Raw genomic sequence first — 21308 nt, 5'->3', positions numbered from 1 at the left:
TTATTAAATAAAACCCTAAAAGTGACTCATTTTGGAAGGAAAAACATGCCTATGAAAATTGAGTCCAAGTCCGAGGGTCAGGTTACTTATTGGGAAGGTACTATAGGGTAACATCCCTCTAAGCCCTAAAAAAAGGTTTCTATTTAACAAGTGTAGGGAACTAAGACAATTGACTAATAGATTAATGAATACCAAGAGATAACAAACAATGATATAACTAGACAATGGTGATGGAGAGTTAAAGGCAAAAGCACTCAAAATATGACATACATATCAAAGGAAGCAAAAAAACAAGGAAGAGTACCTAAAAAATGCCCAAAATAGGGCAATGTGCATATACAAGGAAAAGAGGGTTAACCCACAAACAAAATAAGAGATATAATATCAAAACAAGAGTTTCTGAATATATACAGTATGTTCACAACCAAAATCAAGAGTCAAATATAGCTAAACTAGGAGCAAAGTAAACTAATATACTTTAATCATGCACAAGTATTAGAACTCGGATCACAAATAAATCTAAATAAAATATGTAAAGGAGAATCAAGTTACAAGGGAGAGCTCATACAACATGTAAAAAGATGTCTACAATATAAATCAAAAGTAAAAAAAAGTCAAATTCATGCAAAAGGTGACTGAATTAACAAGTTTACACCAAATATACAAAAACTGGACAACAAGCAAGTATTTAAAAAATAAATTCGAATAAAATAGTTAGAGATGAGATAAAATCAAGGAAAAAAAATCTACAACATGCACTCAAAGTGTCTACAACCCTAAAGCCCAAAGTGCCTAAACATGAATAGAGTATCCTAGATTTAACCAAACATATTATTACTTAGAAATAGGGTAGAACAATACATCATGCAAAGATTGAATTATTTAGCAAGTTTAGAGGTGAGATAAAATCAAATCAAAGCATAAAAAATGTGTATAGAACACATGAAAAATTTCTAAGGGGGCCTAAACATGCACCAATTATCCCAAATTTCAAAGAATATTTCAAAACTCCAAATTCAGGTCAACACAACAAGCACAGAAAGGTGGAACTAATTCAAAAGCTTAGAAAATAAATTTTGAGTGAAACCAAATTAGGTTAAAATCTTATTTAAGAAGTCTACTATACATGAAAAAATATTAAAAACAATTAGAAACCTAGGAGAGAGTACAAATTTACAAAAAATATTGAGTGTAAAAAACAAGGTAGAATATGGACACTTGGGCAAACTAATTTGTTAAACAAACTTGGAGAAGGGTTTTTAGATAAAAAAATAAATAAATTATTCTTTGATTCTTTTAAGAAGTCCAAAACACCATCCAAGCCTAAAAAAATATTTTGGGACAAGTCAAAAAGTTAATGTTTAATAAAACATTTCATGGGTTAAAAACAGGTTAGCAATTGAATGAATTTTTAAAATCCAAGAATGTAGGCCTTACCAATGACAAGTTGATTTCCATAGGTTAATCCACATCCCATATCCTTTAATGATCATGGAAAGAAGCACATGAGGGTTGGATGTGTTAGGAACCTTGAACTACTCTATTCCCTTGCCTTAGATCTCGTAGGGTGCATGCATCTTTCCAAGGGATCTTTAGATCTAACATAGTAGAAATATAATAGCTTCAAAACCATATTAGAATAAAGATATAGAGATTTGAAATTCATACTTGTGATCTAGATGTTCCCAAATCAAAATCCATCCAATGAAGAACATGCCTAAAAAATACGGAGGTCTCTCGTACACCAAAGACATTTCGCTCAATGAACCATGATCTTGACACTCCAAAGTGTGGGCAATGGAAATAAGGAAACTTTGGCTTTCTCTCTCTCATTATCTCTTTCTCTCTTTGGAGGAGGAGAATCTCAAAAAGAAACTTCAAGATTTCTTTTTTTTCTCTTGGGTTACCATAGATGGATATAAAAAACCAAAATTTGTATAATAATAAAAATTCCTATGCTCTTATAATAGAGCTTACAACCCATCTATTGAAAAGATTTTTTATTTTTACAACTAAATAAAAATCCTATACCCCTTATGGGGTGTACAACCCAATCTAGAGAAAGAGAAACCAAGATATCACATCAAACTAATAAGATTCAATATATAATAATTTAATCACATTCATTCTTCCCTTTAGGACATAAGATGAATAAACATACATTCGTTTACAAATTTATTTTTTATTCTTAGGGGTCATGGGATAAAGAAAAAAAACCCTGCAAAATAGAGTTAACATACCTTGTTAGGGATCTAACATGCTAGAACCTACTCTAGGGCTTTGATACTAGTTGTTGGGAACCCTAGATTACTCTGTTCCCATGCCTTAAATCTTGTAGGATGTATTTTTTTTAGGGATCTCTAGATCTAATGCAATGGAAAATAATGTCTTCAAAACCATTTTAGAATAAAGATCTAGAGGTTTGAAATTCATACCTATGATTTGGATATTCCCAAATTAAAATCTATCTGATAGAGAACATGCCTAAAAAATTTGGAGGTCTTGTACACCTAAGATCTTTCACAGGAGTATTGCCTCTTTCATAATCCAATTATGAAGTTGATTCAACATTCCACTAAATAGAATCAACTGCACTCCAGTGCTCTATGTAAATAACAACAAGACAAAGTTCAGGTCCTTGACCTACTATCCACTACATGTAGACTTCCTATGAATTGGTGTTTGTAGTTTAACAAGGTAGTATTGTCACCTATCAAGATTGCCTTTCAAATCCTTGCGTTACCAATCTCATTTATCATGTGATCAACTGACATACTATAACTCTAATGCGCATATGTCAAATTCCATTAAAGGAATTACTGTGGCAACATATTTCATAATCACATGTCCTTTAGATCACCCAAGGGGACACATTGTCTCAACCCATGAGATATCATGGTGTTGCTATTAAGAATATTTGTTGCCACTAGCCTATATCAATAGTGACCCAATTTAGGGATATATGACCATTTTAAGGTCTCACTCGTAGGTCAAAACCTTATATTGACTTTAGCATAGACTTAATATACTCTCAAGGTTGAGAGTCCAATACTATAGTACCTTGGTGAATTATGACAATTTGATAGCCTTATGTCATCATTCACAGTAGGTCCTGTCCAGTGTGCATCACATACGCTGGTGCACTCACCATGGGAAACCCATCCCAACGGCTAAGACAAGTCATCCCTTTAATTAGAAGGTGGTGCACTACAGTCTCTACTAGATTGTCCAAATCCATAAACTAACTGTGGATAACTTATCTACTTGCAAGGAACTCATGATTTGTATTCTCTGTGCAACTCCTAATACACCCAAGTCATGTATAATGTAAGAGATATAGGCTAAATGCTCAAATAAATGTCAATGGACAAAAAAGATAGCAAAGAATAATCAAGTCTATCTTTGTTACAACATGTCTTGCTTTTAGGGACTCAATCCCAATAATAGGAGGCTATCCAATTTAATTAAGATTTGTGAGATTTATCCATGTTTCCAAAATCAAGAAAATTTGAAAATCATTAGTTTGAAAAATGAGAGATTTAGATCAAAGGAAAGAGTAATGGATTAGTCCACAAAACATTCAATCATTCTCAAACCTCAAATAAGTATGAAATTAAGCTTAAAAGACGTATGGATGGCCAAATTATCACTTAAGCATAAAAAAAATAAAAAAATAAAAAATAAAAGTGTTGAATTCACAAAGAAATACCCATAAATGAGGACTTTTAAGTCTGATGAGCACTTTCACAATAAGTTAGTACTCCTTGAACTTAAGGATTTAGAATTTAAGTTTGATGAACACTCTTCCAGGTTTACTTTTAGGTACGTGTACACTCTAAGAGGTGTTTTTTGCTTCTTCTGAAGTAACAAAGGAAGTCGTTTAACTTAGGATATTCCTTATGAGAGATGAGGTAGTTCTCATGTTTGCACCATCCATGATCCTGTTTTATGATAACAATGGGGTGGTGGCACAAACTAAATAAAATAGGAACCATATGAGGGAAAACACATAGAAAAGAAGTATTACTTGTTTTGTTAGATAGTTTAGAGAAGTGATGTAATTATGAAGTAGATTTTTTTTTTTTTTTTTTTGTTAGTTTGCTTTTGGGGCTAATAAGAGTTTGTTAAGATAAAACCTTTAAAAGCAAGACATGATGACAAAAAGCTAGTTTCCATTATTCTATCCTTATTTGCATTTATTTTTATTTGAGCATTTTGACTTACTTCACTTGCATTATACATGAACTAGGGTTATTAAGAGTTGCATGAAAGATCTAAGTCATGACTTCTTTACAAGTTATTGACTTGTTCATTACCCCTTAATTGGAGGGATGACTCATGTTGGTTATCGGGAGGGGTTTTCGTATGGATGGTTACACATTAAATAGGACTTATAGTGAATCATGATATTGGCTATCAACGAGTCATAATTCGCCAAGCTATTATGTTGTATGGACTGTCAACCTTGCAATAATGTTAATCTAGTTCTGAGATTTTCAATGGTTTTGACCTATGAGTAAGACCCTAAAGTGGTCATTTATTCCTTATGGATTATGTTACTATTGATTAAGGCAGGTGATAATAGGTATTCTCAAAATAGGCATCATGATATCTTATAGGATTGAGATAGTATGTCTCCTTGGGTGATCCTAAGGACTTATGATTATGAAATCTGTGATGCCATTGTGATTCTTTTAGTGGAATTTAACATATGCTCTTTATGAACTAGAGTATGTCATTTGATTACATAATAAGAGTGTGAAACCAAGGTTTGGTTAGTCTCAGTTTTGATGATAACAAAACAAGGTTTGGAACTAATGATTATATTTCAAGTGTGATTATGCAAAAAGATTTCTAAAGTGGCAATCACAAAGACAAAATCAAGCCAAAGAGAAATCAATAAGAAGAAGAAGACCTCAAAGAGAAGTGTTTTTCAAGACCTAAGCTTCATAGGTTATTTTTGTAAGGTTGTTGGTGCACTAGATTTTTTATGCATTATATTCTTTATTTATGCACCAAAATCATCCAAAAGTAATTTTGTTTTAAATCCTTTAAAATTGGATGATTTTATGTTTTCAACTAAAACCTTGTGTCAAATGTTTTCCAAACTTGTTTAAAAGGTTTTAAGTTGAAAAGGATGGTTGTTAAGCCAAAAATAGCTCAACCGGTTGAACTGGATGAGGAATCGATTGACTTGTTCAACTTTACTAGTTGAAGGGTGCAAAAAACCTTCTCTCTCTCTCTCTCTCTCTCTCTCTCTCTCTCTCTCTCTCTCTCTTTTCTAGAATGCTTGTTCAATCGGTCAAGGTTGAACCTTAACAGATCAAGGTTTGGTTGAGATCCGATCAAGGGGCGGTTAAGGTCCAATGGTCACTTGCCAACCGGTCGATCCCCACCTCAACCGATCGAACCCCCAATAGCTAGTTTGGTAATTTTCCTCTATAAAAAGGCTCAAATCTTCATTATTTCAAGAGCTTAATCTTCCTAAACATTTCTTAAATATATATGAGCCATGGGAGAGTGTTTTTGAGTGCACTATTGTTCTAAAAATTGCACATCTTTAGTGCACTATTCAATCCTAGTTTTTCTTGTACAATTGAGTCTAAAGTTTTGTACTAGGATTTTGTGAGAAAATTTCCTATCTTCATTTGTAAATATTCGAGAAGAAAATTCTAAGCGTGGGGTATCACTTAGGGATTCTCAAGTGTGGGGTATCACTTGAGGGGTTGTTCAAGAGTGAGGTATTTCTTAGAGATTGTAAAGGGTGCTTAGTGCCAAAAGTTCAAGAAGGTTGATTGGAACCATAACCCAATTGTATTGCTTGAAGGCTTGGGTTGAAAGTCTTGAATTAGTGGAACCTCAAGTTTGGGATTGAAGTTAGAGGAGAGTGGACGTAGGCTGAGTTGTGCCGAACCACTATAAAAATCTTATGTTTGTATTCTCTCTTCCTTACTCTCTTACTTTATATGCTATTATTTTTATATTATTTTATTATATATTTGCATATAATTGTCTCTTGCATTCACATAATTTAAATTTGAAAAAAGAGACCATCACCTTATTCACCTCCCATCTAGGGTGATTACCTTTGGTTGGATTAACCTAATTTTTCTAACAAAGAGAATCTAAAACTCAAGGATTACAGGGCTAATCTTTAGAGGTTGATAACATTTACCTCATTAGATTATGAATACCAATTCATGTAGAGTCTACATGTAATGGATAGTAGATCACTATTAAGAGGAATTGATTAAATTATATTCAATCAATCCTTATCTTGATGTAATGACATAGGATACTGGAGTGCGGATAATTCTTTTTAGTGGTTTAACTTCAAAATTGAATTCTAAGGAAGCTAATATTTTCCTATGGGTCCTATTGGTCTCTACTTATGCTTATTGTCTTTGTTGGCACAAAGGTTTGAGGGAAATTGGAGATTTAATCATATTTATGCATAAAGGCATTTTGGGAAAAGTATAAGTTTGCACAAAATTTAATGATTAATTGTTATGAGTTTTTAATTTTTTAAATTTTTTTGGATTTGGCTAATTAATTAATTGAGGTCCAATAAGGCTAATTAATTAATTAGGACCCAGTAAGCTTTATAAGTGACCTAAGCCCGAGTTGGGCTATAGTCACATAAGCTCGTAGGAGACTATATAAACCTCATTGGTTTTAAGGTTAGACTCTAATTTTTCTAATCTTTTAGATAGTTGGTTTTTCAAAGACCTAGCCTCCATTTCTCTCCCTCAAGAAGTGTGTAACCACTTTGCACAAATGTCATATATCAAAGAAAGAGCTAGGGTGGAAGATTATAAGGTTTTGAGACATTTTTTGAAAAAAAGGCTTTGAGTTTAAGAATATTCAAACCTCAGATAGTATGGTTTCTAACACACCTTATGAGGCCAAAGCTTTTTTTTTTTTTTTGTTTTTTGTTTTAACCACTTTTGTTATGCCTAAGATCTTCGATGCATGCACCCCAAAGCCCTAAGGTATATCAAATCACCCAACATATATTTAGGTTTCTTTTCCAGTTAACATAATTAAGTTCAGTGAATTTATTTGTAGTGTGGATGAGAGTAATTGGATTATAAGACATGATTCTTGTAACAATGAAATTAACCATGTATTAATTAGTTGAACATTCAAGGCAATTTGGTAAATTTAGTAGTGCTCTTTAATTATTACATACATATATGAAAGGTATCCTAATATCATAAGAATCAAGCCTACTTTATGTAGGTCATGATCTTATTACTAGGTGGAGACCCTCACTAATTAATCTCTTTGCCTTAAACTTGGAAACTTTCCTAAGGCAAGATTAGCATACCTTTTATGTTTAGCCCTTAGACTATGCAAATGGGACCACTTTATGTGATTCTACCACTTCATATCAAAGTTAAGTGTATAACCAAGATCATTGATATTAATGTTACTAAGTAAAGAGTTCCATCTTTAGGATTGACAACTTCCACTATTAACACATATAGTTTAGTCCTAAAAAAAGAGAGTCCATATCCTTTAATTCTTTGGCCTAACCCATCTTAAGGTGATGAACCAAAAATCAAGATGGACTTGATCATGGAGGCTATGAGCTTGCCAATGGCCCTCTCCTACTTATTATTTTGAAAAAAAAGTTGTATTTAAAATTTGGTAACTTTCTTAAAATAAATTGCCTATCATGAAAAATTTCAAAATAATATTTACTTTCTTAAATTGGAACCTTGTGCAATAAGGAAAATACCATTTTATAAAGATATATAAAATAAGAGCAATTTCCTAAATTGAAAATTTTGATCCTTAAAGATCTAAAAAATTTAAAAGATTTTGGAAAGAATCTTTAAGGATATTTTGTAAAAGGAAAATTGATCCTCTTAATCTTTTTTTTTTTTTTTTTTTTTTTTTTTTTTTTTTATAAAAAAATGTTTTTATAAATAAATATTGTTATTTGGAAAATACTTTAATGAAATGTTTATTTCCATAAGAAATACCAAATCTTACCAATTTATTTATTTTAACCATAAATTCATTTCCTAAAGCAAGCTTGCATCAATAAGGAAATAAAAAACATATGCAAAAAATAACATTTTTTTCCCATGGTCTTTGGGATCTTGTTACATAATTTGGTAAGCCCAAATTCTAGAATTTTCAAATTTTATCAAAAAAATCCATGTAGCACAAATAGGGTTAGAGAGCCAAAAAACCCTAAAAAGCACCCTAAATCGGCTAAACTACTGCCACCAGGAGTGCTCGAGTGCCCTTGCCTAAGTTACCTAAACCATCTTGGAGCACTTGAGCATCTTGTTCGAGAGTTCAAGGAGTGCTTAAGTGTCATAGGCCACTTGAGTGCTAATCTTAGTGCTTAAGTGTTGTCGTTTGCAATTCTATACCTAAGAGGCTTACTTCTCCTTTTTTTGACCGCTTTTCCACTAGAAAACTTACCTTGAAGGACTAGTTTCTCTCCATGACTGTCCCTGAATGTCTTGGAATAATTGATCTCCACTCTTGGGTTACAAAGATAAATAAAAACTAGGTTTTTTGCATTAAAAAAAACACCTATGCTCCTCCAAAATGGAGCTTACAACCCATCTAAGAATAAAACAAAGTTTTTTTTTACATTGAAACATAAAAATCTTACACTCCTTACAAAATTTACAATCTAATCTAAAAAGCAAAAATCAAGGCATTGACACATACAAGAAATAAACATTCAACCATTTAAGGCCTAGGATAGTTTGTGCAACCATTCCTACAACTGTTATCAAAGCCCTAAGTTAATATTAGACATTCTAGAACCTTTCTAGGATACGTAAAACAAAGGCAGGCACACCCTAGAAGGGTTTTAGAATGCTTAATTCTAACTTAAGGCTTTGATACCAATTGTAGGAATGGTTACACAAACCATCCCAAGCCTTGGATCTTAAGGGTACATGCAAAATCTATCCTAAACTTTTATAGATCTACACAATGGAAGCAAATAAGCACTTTATAACTTGTACCTAGAGATTAGGAAAAATACTTATGATATAGATGTTCACAGATCAATTCTGGTTGATGAAGGGATGTTGCAGATATTGAGATCACCATAGATGATCATTTATAGGTATTTTATTTGTATCACCACTATAAATTTTCATATATGGGCCTTTGATCAGATTATCACCACCATAGATTAGTATCTATGAGTCTTGGATTATTTTTCACCACCATAGATTGACATCTATGGGCATTTGAGAGTATCACCACTATAGATTATCATTTATCGGCATTTGAGAGTTTTCACTGTCATGGATTGACATTTACAGACATTTGAGAGTTTCACCACCATAGATTGATATCTATGGTCATTTAAGTTGTATCACCAACATAAATTTTCATCTATAAGCCTTTTATCATCTTATCACTACCATAGATTAACATTCATGGCCCTTTTGAGTATATCACCACCATAGATTAGCATCTTGTTAGGAAGTGTCCCAAATTCCTAATTAGTATAGATTCATTTTTTTTTTGTAAAGAATATTATATAGAATATTTTTAGGTTGATATATTATTGTAATATTAGACTTCCTTATAGAATAAGGAAGGTTGTTGGAAATATCTCTATAAATATTCTAGGTCATGAGGGGAAAAAGTCATGAGATAGATATGGACCTGTAAAGACTATACGAGGTGGATAGAGATGTAAGGAAGAACGGGAGGTATCCGGTGGAGCGAGAGGGCTCGTAGTAAGGTATGGATACAAGGAGTGGGGAAACATGGGATGTTTCGGGAACCCAATAGTTGTATCTGGTTTTGTTCTCTGTAATATTCTCTATTGTATAGTGAAATCATTCTCTCTCATTCGTGGATGTAAGCATGGTTGGCCGAACCACGTTAAAATCTCGTGTACCGTATGTGTGATTGTTTTATCTTTGTGTTCTTGAACTAACATTGTTGGCATCAAAGCTTTCGCTGACATAACAACTGTCATTACCTCTGCCTCTTGGCTCAAGGTTTAGGGCAGAATCAGAGCCTAGGGTTAGGTTTGAGTGGGAGTAATGGTAGAGGAAGCAGGAAAGGCGTCTGGAATAGAAAATTTTGATGGCACAGACTTTGCGTATTGGAGGATGCAAATTGAAGATTATCTCTCTGGGAGGAAATTGCATCTGCCTCTTTTGGGGATAAAACCTAAGAGTATGAAGGTTGAGGAATGGGCGCTTCTTGATAGATAGGTTCTAGGAGTTATTAGGTTAACTCTGTCTAGGTCTGTTGCACACAATGTTGTAAAGGAGAAGACCACAACAGATTTGATGAAGGCTTTGTCCGGTATGTATGAAAAGCCGTCCGCAAACAATAAGGTGCATCTGATGAAGAAATTGTTCAATTTGAAGATGATAGAGAATGAATTAGTAGCACAACATCTGAATGAATTTAATACAATCACAAATTAATTGTCGTCTATAAAAGTTGATTTTGATGATGAGATTCGTGCTTTGATTGTCTTGGCTTCTTTGCCAAACAGTTAGGAAGCAATGAGGATGGCAGTAAGCAATTCTATGAGAAAGGAAAAGCTCAAGTACAATGATATACGAGATTTAATTATGGCGAAGGAGATTCACCAAAGAGATGTAGGCGAAACCTTAAGATCTGGTTCTGCCTTAAACCTTGAGACAAGAGGCAGAGGTAATGACAGAAATTCAAAACGGGGTAGATCAAAATCCATAAATTCTAATATGAACAAAAGCAAATCTAGATCATGCTAACAAGTACAATGCTGGAACTGTGGGAAAACAGGTCACTTTAGAAGGCAATGCAAAAGTCCTAAGAAGAAGAATGAAGATGATTCTGCTAATGCCGTAACAGGAGAGGTACATGATGCATTACTTCTTGTAGTAGACAATCCACTTGATGATTGGGTTTTGGATTCAGGAGTTTCATTTCATACCACTCCACACCCAGAAATCATACAGAATTATGTTGCAGGTGATTTTGGTAAGGTGTATTTGGCTGATGGTTCAGCCTTGGATGTTGTGAGTCTGGGAGACGTCTGGATATTGTTGCCCAATGGGTCTGTTTGGTTACTAGAGAAGGTTTGACATATTCCTGACTTGAAGAGGAATCTGATTTCTGTTGGACAACTTGATGATGAAGGACATGTAATACTATTTGTTGGTTGTACTTGGAAGGTTACAAAGGGAGCTATGGTATTGGCTCGTGGAAAGAAGACTGGTACTCTATATATGACCTCATGTCCAAGAAACACAATTGTAGTTATTGATACAAGTACTGATACAAGCCTATGGCACTGCAGACTTGGTCACATGAGTGATAAAGGGATGAAGATGCTGTTGTCAAAAGGAAAACTACCAGAATTGAAGTCCATTGATTTTGACATGTGTGAAAGTTGCATCTTAGGAAAGCAAAAAAATGTGAGCTTCTTGAAAACTAGCAGGACACCGAAGGTTGAAAAATTGGAACTAGTACACACTGATTTGTGGGGGCCTTCTCCGGTTGCATTCCTTGGAGGTTCAAGGTACTACATCACTTTTATTGATAACTCAAGTAGAAAGGTATGGGTTTATTTTTTGAAAAATAAATTTGATGTATTTGAAACTTTTAAGAAGTGGAAGGCCATAGTTGAGACAGAAATAGGTTTGAAAGTAAAATGTTTGAGGTCAGATAATGGAGGAGAGTACATAGATGGAGAGTTCAATGAGTATTGTGCTGCATAGGGAATTAGGATGGAGAAGACCATTCCTGGGACACCATAGCAGAATGGTGTGACTGAGCGCATGAACAGAACTCTCAATGAGCGTGCTAGAAGTATGAGGTTGCATGTTGGACTACCAAAAACTTTTTGGGTTAATGTTGTTAGCACTACAACTTACCTGATAAACCGAGGACCATCAGTTCCCATGGAGTTCAGACTTCCTGAGGAGGTTTGGAGCAGTAAAGAGGTAAAGTTTTCACATTTAAAAGTTTTTTTTGTGTTTCTTATGTTCATATTGATTCTGATGCTCGTAGTAAACTTGATGCAAAGTCTAAAATATGTTTTTTCATTGGCTATGGTGATGAGAAATTTGGCTATAGGTTTTGGGATGACAAAACAGGAAAATCATCAGAAGTAGAAATGTGATATTTAATGAATAGGTTATGTATAAGGACAGGTCAACTATAGTGTCAAATGTTACAGAGATAGATAAAAAGAAATCCGAGTTTGTCAACTTAGATGAATTGATTGAAAGTACTATCCAAAAATGGGGTGAAAAAGATAAGGAGAATGTAAATTCATAGGTAGATCTGAGTATACCTGTAGCTGAAGTTCGCAGATCTTCTAGGAACATTAGACCTCCACAACGTTATTTACCTGTTTTAAATTATCTCCTGTTGACTGATGGTGGTGAGCCAGAGTGTTCTAATGAAACCTTGCAAGTTCAAGCAAGTGGGAGTTAGCCATGAAGGATGAGATGGATTCCTTGTTGGGGAATCAGACATGGGAATTGACTGAATTGCCAATAGGAAAGAAGGCTTTGCACAACAAGTGGGTATATAGAATAAAGAATGAGCATGATGGTAGCAAACGTTACAAGGTCAAATTAGTTGTTAAAGGGTTTCAGCAGAAGGAGGGCATTGACTACATAGAGATATTTTCTCTAGTTGTGAAGATGTCAACAATCAGACTTGTACTGGGATTGGTGGCTGTAGAAAACTTACATCTTGAGCAGTTAGATGTGAAGACAACATTCCTTCATGGTGACTTGGAGGAAGACCTTTACATGATTAAGCCAGAATGGTTCATTGTTCAGGGACAAGAGAATCTAGTCTGCAAACTGAGAAAGAACTTGTATGACCTTAAACAAGCTCCTAAACAGTGGTACAAGAAGTTTGACAATTTTATGCATAGAATTGGGTTCAAGAGATGTGAAGCTGATCACTGTTGCTATGTTAAGTCTTTTGACAATTCTTACATCATATTACTGTTGTATGTGGATGATATGCTTATTGCAGGGTCTAGCATTGAGAAGATTAATAATATGAAGAAGCAATTGTCCAAACAGTTTGGAATGAAGGATTTGGGAGCTGCAAATCAAATCCTTGGTATGAGAATCATTAAAGACAAGGCTAATGGTACATTGAAGCTTTCACAGTCAGAGTATGTGAAGAAAGTTCTCAGTAGGTTCAACATGAATGAAGTTAAGCTAGTGAGCACACCCTTAGGTAGTCATTTCAAACTAAGCAAAGAACAATCACCGAAGACAGAAGAAGAAAGGGACCATATGAGCAAGGTGCCCTATGCCTCAGCTATTGGTAGCTTGATGTATGCTATGGTGTATACAAGGCCAGACATTGCACATGCAGTGGGAGTTGTGAGCAGATTTATGAGTAGGCCTAGAAAGCAGCATTGGGAGGCAGTCAAGTGGATTCTAAGATATCTAAAGGTTCATTAGATATATGTCTTTGCTTCATAGGTGCAAATTTGAAACTGCAGGGTTATGTATATGCTGATTTTGCTGGTGATATTGATAGTAGAAAGAGTACTACTGGGTTTGTTTTTACTCTAGGTGGTACAACTATATCATGGACTTCAACTCTACAAAAGATTGTTACTTTGTCTACTACAGAAGCTAAGTATGTTGTAACAACTGAACCTGGAAAGGAGATGATTTGGCTACATGGTTTATTAGATGAATTGGGTAAGAAGCAGGAGATGGGCATTCTACACAGTGACAGTCAGAGTGCAATTTTTCTTGCCAAAAATTCGGCTTTTCATTCAAAGTCGAAGCATATACAAACAAAATACCACTTTATTTGTTATCTTGTTGAAGATAAACTGGTAATACTTGAGAAGATTTGTGGATCTAAGAACGCGGTAGACATGTTGACTAAGGGTATCACTATTGAGAAGTTGAAGCTGTGCGCAGCTTCAATTGGTCTTCTAACTTGAGGACATGAAGATGAGTTGCAGGGATGAGGGATTGTTTCTTGGAGGATAGCGGTTTGATGTTGGTGATTAAACTAGTCTCCAAGTGGGAGATTTGTTGGGCTTTGTGGAGCCTCGTTTTGTTTGATCCGGTTTGACGACCCGACCTGAATAATATCGTGTGGTCTTTTAATGGGAGATTTATTGAAGCGAAGGCTTGGGCCGATAGGCCCGTTTAGCCCATTGCGGAACCGCCTTTTGTAATTAGGGTTTTTTAGTGTGGTGTGGTTGCTGTGTTATTTATAGAGAGAAAATATTGTAGCCACAAGTTGTACTCTGTATTCTTCCCTAATAATAGTGATATCCCTGTAACTCCGTGGATGTAGGAAAATTGCCGAACCATGTAAATACTGTCTTGTGCGTGTGATTGTTTTTCTTTGGCGTGTGTTTTCTCTATTTTTTTTGTTTCTCATAAGTTAGGAATTCCAATTAATTCCCTTCACATATATGGGCCTTTGATTTGTATCACCACCATAGATTTTAATCTATGAGCATTTGAGAACTTTCACCATCATAGATACCACATATTGACCCAATTTCTCTCCTTCTAGACACCATCATCACTTCCTACAAATTGTTACCTTCAGATAACAACTTCCACATCATTCAGCTGGATTGTTTTCTTTTCTTTACTGGTTCAAAATTAAAATTTTATATAATACCAGCTGAACTTTCATATATAAGTACAAAAAGCACACTAATATATAAAAAGAACATGGTCTATGGTGTTGGAAGAAAGAAAATTTTAAACCAAAATAAAAAAAAGAACTGCCACCAAAACCACAAAAGAAAGAAAGAAAGAGAAGAGAAGATTGAAGGAAACAGTACGAAGCATAGACGTGGAGGCATCTTGAATTTGGTTGTTTATGTGTGTGGCGAACGTTGGGAAAATGAGCCAAAATAACTATGCGTTTTGTTGAGATACAGTCGTAATCAGCGCGCTATAGACAGATTCGGAGCGGTGCGCTTTGGGAAGGAGTGAGTTGCTTTTATGGAGGAAGACCGACACTCGTGTTCTTCGTCCCTCTCTTACACAGTCTTCCTTATTACCCCAATCCTCCGTCTGGGTGCCCAGAGAACTCATAATTCAGAAAATCAACCAAACGGTGAGCCCAAACGACTCTAGGAATGCTTGCTGGGCATAATTGTGTGTTAGTCTTCAATTTACCAATGCATGTTAATTTCATTGAAATTTGGATAATGTATTTGTGTAACTTCATAGTTTGTTTGAACTGGCTGAATATTCGTCATAATTTGGTGAGATTTTACATAAATTTGGAACGGTGATGCTTGTTTTCGGTTTTGCTACTCCAATCTGCTTGACCCCCTGAATGTAAATGCCATTGGATGGGACTCGGATATATATAGGAGAGGCAAATGGGGAGATGCATATATCATTTTTATTTGGAATTTAAGGCCATTTTTTTTTTTAATAAAAAAGTTTAAAATCCTTCAGTCACTCGGTGGACAAATGACTAGGAACCAGGTTTGAAATTTTGGCTATACTGAAGATCTTCACATGGTAAGGAACGTTTGAAATGAGGGGGTGATGTTGATTGCTACTTAATTAATTAGCAAAGAAAGTTGGTCAAGAAGATTGAGATCAATAGCTGCATCAATTAGTACTAATATTGTTTATATAATTGTAGGCACAGTTGAGAGGTCGATCTGAAAAGGTTTGATTTTGTTTACAGGTAATGGCAGATTGGTCCAAAATGCCAGATGATCCATTGAAGCTCATTGCAGAAAAGCTGCACTCGGTTGAGGATTATGTAAGGTTTGGGGGAGTGTGCAAGTCATGGTATTCCATATTTGAAGACAAGGAATGTTGTTGTCCAAGTTCAAAGAGTCCATGGCTGATGCTGGCAGAGAAGGAAAATAGTGAGATACGTGGTTTCTACAGTCCTTTGAGCGGCAAGGTTTATGAAATTCGGCTACCAGAGGTGGTGGGAAAGTGGTGCTGGGGCTCTCCTTATGGCTGGTTGGTTACTATTGGCACTGATTTGGACATGTGTTTGCTAAACCCCCTGACAAGAGTCCAGATTCTACTTCCATCACTGCGTGCATGCCCAAATCTGAATACACTTATCGACTCCTCCACCCAGGGATCCCGACCCAAAGACATTTTCATATACAAAGCTGTATTGTCCTCAGCTCCATCTTCCCCAGATTGTGCAGTTATGATCATCTACTCAGATTATGGGAGATTGGCATTTACAAAGCCAGGCCACCAAACTTGGACTCTATTGGAATCTGAATCTGGGCCAGTTGATGACATAATCTACTTCAATGGTAGCTTCCTGGCTGTTAATTTGTCATGGGAAGTATGGATTTGTGATATTAGTGGCTCACAATTGAAGACAATACGTTTTGCAGCAGCACCAGCACTGCAGGACGTAGATGAGATAGAGTACGAAGCCAAATATCTTGTGGAGTCAGGAGGGGAAATTTATATGGTCACAAGAAATCTTTATGACACTGCACGTAGGGATATCCCATATATGAGAACATGGACATTTTCCGTGCTCAAATTGGATATGTGCAAGAAAAGGTGGGAGGAAGTGGAGAATTTGGACCATTGCTCTTTCTTCTTGGGTAATAATCATTCCTTTTCAACTTGGGCTTCTGATTACCCAGAATTTAGGAAGAATTCCATATACTTCACTGATGACTATTGTGGGTTTCTCAACATCCCACGTAATTTTGATATGGGTATCTACAATTTTCAGAATACACAGATAGAGCATTATCCTGTTGGACACGATGCACTTTCTATGTTTTCTGCACCACTTTGGATCAGGCCAAGCTTCTGCTGAACTCAGCATTTTTTTTTTCTTTCTTCAAATGTTTGTATTACTTGTACTTCCTTGAATAAATAAAAGAATTTGCATATAGCCCATAAGAAGAAGAATCCTCAAATTTTACCCTCCATTCACCACTATGTCTGCACCAATTTTATAGCTTGACAGAGTTGAGTTTGTGAAAACATACTATAATGCATGAAAAATAAAACCTTCAGTTAAATTTAATGAAGAAAATGAAGAATGTAATGTTAAAACCAAATATCAGCATGGAGTTGGCTAGTATTTGATTTTCCTTAGCCATGTAACCGTGCTTTTCACATGCACCACAGGGCAACATGATGGACTATGTGCACGTTGCCTGCACGACCAAACATGCCAAGATTCTTAGTTGACACTCCCAGCTTATTTAATTTCCTGACTGCTGCTGATGGGACGCTGCATGCATGGCTGTGAAGATGATTATGTGCACAACTTCCTTACAAGCTAACTTATGATAAAGAACATTATATAATACTATGAAGATGACCAAAAGGAATTTAAAATAATATATGATACAATTTATGAGGATCAACTTCTAGGTTTATATATATATATATTATAATTAATATCATCTTGATTATAGTTAATTTTGAACATGTTTCTTGCTTTTCAATATTTAGTACTGAAAACTTAAATTGGGGGTTAAGTCGGGCAACCCAGTGGTGTTTACAGCCTTGAAACCAAGTTCATCAACTTCTTATGCAATTTTGCTACCCTGATCGGTCTAATGCAGATATTAATTACTACCTTCTATGCTTTTCCACTTTGAGCAATTTTGAAGATGACAAATTTGGAGAGAGATACATCTGCGAATAAGATAGGATGCATGGGATGATCAGTTAATAGCTAATTAAAAATAGGGAAACAAAAATCTACAATGGTGTGATGTCCCACAAGCCGTGAGGGTCTTTTTGGGTTCAAAACAGATAATATTTACATGATTGGAAGTGAGTTGTTACAAATGGTGAAATAAAATCATCCCTTAATAAGACAACAATACGTTGCCAACAAAATCCGCCTATCCTTACATAAATTTTCTGATTATTGGAATAGTTTTACATATACTTAATTCGTTTACCTAAAAATAGACCAAGTAAACAACTCTAATTTTTTAAGCTTGGACATTGAACACATCTATGTTTAAGGGATAAAGAATTGTTATCACTTCCTTCTAGCTTCTTTAGGATTAGACAGAAGGAAGTTTAGCTTAAAAACTATTTGGTCAAACCATAACTTGTGGACAGCACGAAGCATGCACCATGAATATTGAGATTTACTTTATCTTTGAGGTATTTATACATCATTCAAAATAAGGGTTTTAATCACATCGTTTTGATTAAAATATACTTGTATTTTTATTGCTCAAACTAATTGAACTTGTTCTTTTCGGTGAGTTTATTTTTGAACTGGGATTGGGAGCAATTGGTTTCTAATTTCATTGCGCTTGGTGTGATAGATTCTAGGACAAACTAATAGGACAACACACTCGACTTCAACATTTTATATGAGAAACAAACACTATGATTGGTAATAATTTCTTCATTTTCCCCTTCTATTGAACTGTTTGTTCTATGCAATGGTTGGACCATCAGTAATTTCATTTTGTTTCACATGCATGTTTACTATTCATTGTGTGAGCAATCATGAGTTCTCCCCTATAATGATTACCTCACTCCTTTCTCAAACAACGAGAGAAGACAATTTGTCTACTTCTTGTCACCTTCTAGTTTAAAACAAATTGTGGCTAAAATTTCCTTAATTTTAATGCCACTAAAAGTTGAAATTTGTGCTTTTCCACACAAGTTACGGATCTTCTCTTCGAAATTTGATGAAAAGAATTACCTAATTTCTTTTTTTTCTTTTTCTTTTTAATGAAATCATTTGGGCTATTAGAAAATCACCTTCCAACATTTGAGCACTCTCATGAAATAATCTGGATATTTAAAAATATATAATTTTTAGATGATTTGTAATTATTTTCTCTATGTGGTTTTTGAATAGAAAGAAGAGTGTTGGATTCATCATCACTATTGGCTTGCACTATGTTTAGTTCCCAAAATATTTAAGAGAAAATTCGAATAAAAGAAAATAGAGCAAAAAAAAAGTAAAAAGAAAGAAAAAATGAAGAAAAATAAAAAATAGGTTTAAATTTAATAAATTATTTTTATATTTTGTTAAAAATTCATTTTACTTATTATTTTTATTATAATAAGATTAAATAATTTTAAAATATATAAATTTTAAATTAATTTTAATTATATTTAATTTTTTTATATTTTTTATAGTGAAATCAAATATAAGATAATTATTTTTCTTAACATTTTTTTCTTTAGTATTCTTTAAAAACCAAATATAATTAAAATAATCACATATGATCGGATGTTTTTAAAGCATTATCCATAGGAAAGCTGAATTAATCATTCAAATATATTAGATTGAATTGGCCAAAATATTGGGGTATTATATATTCGCATTTTTAAAATTTGAAGGATTGTTCTTTAACCCATACAACTACAACGTTCACAAACCAGGACCAGGAGAAATATTCCCAAATTTATTGAGTGAACATTTTGAAGAATGTTGAACATAGAAGCAGAAAAATAGTTAGTTTTAATTCAATCAGTGTGTTTATCGACGTGCTATCATATGGTGATCATGTAGTTTGAAATCAGTTGATTAAATTATATATATATGGAGAGGGGAGGGGCCACCTAACATGTGAACATGTTCCTCCAGTGAGTGCATGAATGATTTGGGGGGCCACTTTATGTGCAGCCTTTGGATGTTACTATTCCTAATATTACATTAATGCACATATGTTTTATGTAAAAGGACTGCAAAAAAAGAGGAAAAAAATGAAAGCCTCCCATGCTCTTGTCTCTGGTTATGGAGGCGCTTGCTTTTGCCTTGTTCCAGACATCAGCTTTTAGAGCATTAATGAAGACCAACCATCCACACAGCTTTTAGAGCATTAATGAAGACGTCAGTCCAGGGTCACATTTAATTTGTTAGATTGATAGGGGTTCTGAGAACTTTGTAGGATGTTCAGAGTCATACCTTCCCCAAATAGCAGCAGAAGGCATTATTTTGAAGGTAAAGTATGTTCTTTACTTGTTGCACTTCGAATTGAAGGCTGGTACTTTAGCTAACTCTAATTAAATACTAACATATATATTGGAAAACAAAAGCATAATACACTTGGTTTAGTTGAGAAGCAGGATGCATACCTTCAGCTTCTTCTTGTTTCATTGAATTGCGCAAATGCAGGAGTTCCTAACTCCCTCAAGTTCCCCATCTTCCAACACACTGGATAAAATTGAAGGGAAAAAAAAAAAATAGTGAATATTTATTTGGGTTTGAAAGCCAAAAGACTGGGTCTTGTGTTGTCAATATCCAAAAGGGCACACAAACATTCCCCACATCACAATTGTGTGGGCAGTTTGATGAAACTGTTGGGGTACGTCTTAATCATTCAATGGAAACAAAACCATGAATGATGGTGGGGAGGTAAGTTGGGGACAAATTTGATTTACCTGGGTTCGAATTCTTGGACATGAGCAATATCTTTACCCTGAGAATCAGGCCAAGTAACTTTCCTCTTTGCTGTCCTCAGCTGATTCTCCCCCAGTACTAATGTAGTTTTCTTGAGATTGCTCTTGAGAGGCCCATCAGACCCACAGCTCCCAGTACTGTCGCCTTGACCTTGTAATTCATGATTATCAACTTCTCCTTCTGCCCCTGATTGCTTCTTCTTCTTGTTGTCCTGGATGGTGTTGCCAGAATTCCTTGATGGTGCATAGCAAGAGCACACCAAAGCAGTGCACCTGCTTTGCGCCGACGCCGCCAGGAGTACAGACAACAAGGTGGGACTTGGGAACAACCTCTCTCTGCCCTCTTAGCCAGCTCCAGGGCCTATGTGGGCTTTTTCATCAATTGGCATCAGATCAAAAGCACATGATCTAATGGCAAACACAGAAATAAGAGTGTGGGATGATATGGGTGTTGTTTGAGAGGTGGGGTTGGGGGAAAAGATGGATGGGGAGTGTATAAGGAGGTACAAACAATCATGCCCATGCCTCCCCCCACTAACACTTGTTTTTCTTTTGCTTTTGCCTCATCACTCATAAAGGAGAGAGTGGCCTCTTATCTTTTTTGACTGTTTATGGTTTTGTATTCATTGTTTCTTACTGTTAGCGGGAGGCTTTTCTTTCTCATGCTGCATTGCTGTTTTTCTTTTCATGTTGCCCACTGTAACAAGTGGGAGGATGGTCAAGAGTGAGGACACAGCTTTGGGGGTAAGAGCTGCAAAGGGGAGTATCGATGCAATTCTCTTTTCTTCTTTTGTGGAATGAATTCAAAGATTGGAATATCTTTTTCAGCGTAAGAGGTTGGTGAGCCTTTTGGTTCCACTCCATGTAGCAATGAAAAATAAATTTATTTATTTATTTATTTTTATGAAAATGGATTTTGCATTTTCATTTCTTGTCTCATTATTCTAAAAA

At 35.0% G+C, this 21308-nt stretch overlaps 2 protein-coding genes across 2 annotated transcripts; one reads left to right on the top strand and one right to left on the bottom strand.

The window, feature by feature from the left end:
• The first annotated feature begins 15660 nt into the window (after positions 1–15660).
• LOC117915185 (putative F-box protein At5g55150) lies at positions 15661–16779 on the top strand. Its single transcript, XM_034830752.1, has one exon. The coding sequence runs from the start codon at positions 15661–15663 to the stop codon at positions 16777–16779; it is 1119 nt and encodes a 372-aa protein (XP_034686643.1).
• A 2737-nt stretch (positions 16780–19516) lies between these two features.
• LOC117915184 lies at positions 19517–21028 on the bottom strand. Its single transcript, XM_034830751.1, has 3 exons — positions 20995–21028; positions 20340–20700; positions 19517–20112 (listed from the first exon to the last, which is right to left on the bottom strand). The coding sequence occupies exons 1-3, from the start codon at positions 21026–21028 to the stop codon at positions 20052–20054; spliced, it is 456 nt and encodes a 151-aa protein (XP_034686642.1). The 3' UTR covers positions 19517–20051.
• Positions 21029–21308: the final 280 nt, after the last annotated feature.

Source organism: Vitis riparia, chromosome 5, assembly GCF_004353265.1.
Source record: "Vitis riparia cultivar Riparia Gloire de Montpellier isolate 1030 chromosome 5, EGFV_Vit.rip_1.0, whole genome shotgun sequence".
NCBI classification, from domain to species: domain Eukaryota; kingdom Viridiplantae; phylum Streptophyta; class Magnoliopsida; order Vitales; family Vitaceae; genus Vitis; species Vitis riparia.
Note: the sequence above shows the minus strand (reverse complement) of the source record. Positions and strands in the feature narration are given on the sequence as shown.

Excerpts from the sequence above, each read along its gene's own strand:
- LOC117915185 (XM_034830752.1), top strand. The coding sequence starts at position 15,661 with ATGGCAGATTGGTCCAAAATGCCAGATGATCCATTGAAGCTCATTGCA.
- LOC117915184 (XM_034830751.1), bottom strand. The coding sequence starts at position 21,028 with ATGCAGCATGAGAAAGAAAAGCCTCCCGCTAACA. Across the intron at positions 20,701-20,994 it reads AGAAAAGCCTCCCGCTAACA|AGGGCAGAGAGAGGTTGTTC; the intron begins GTAAGAAACAAT and ends GAGCTGGCTAAG. Across the intron at positions 20,113-20,339 it reads GTCCAAGAATTCGAACCCAG|TGTGTTGGAAGATGGGGAAC; the intron begins GTAAATCAAATT and ends AATTTTATCCAG.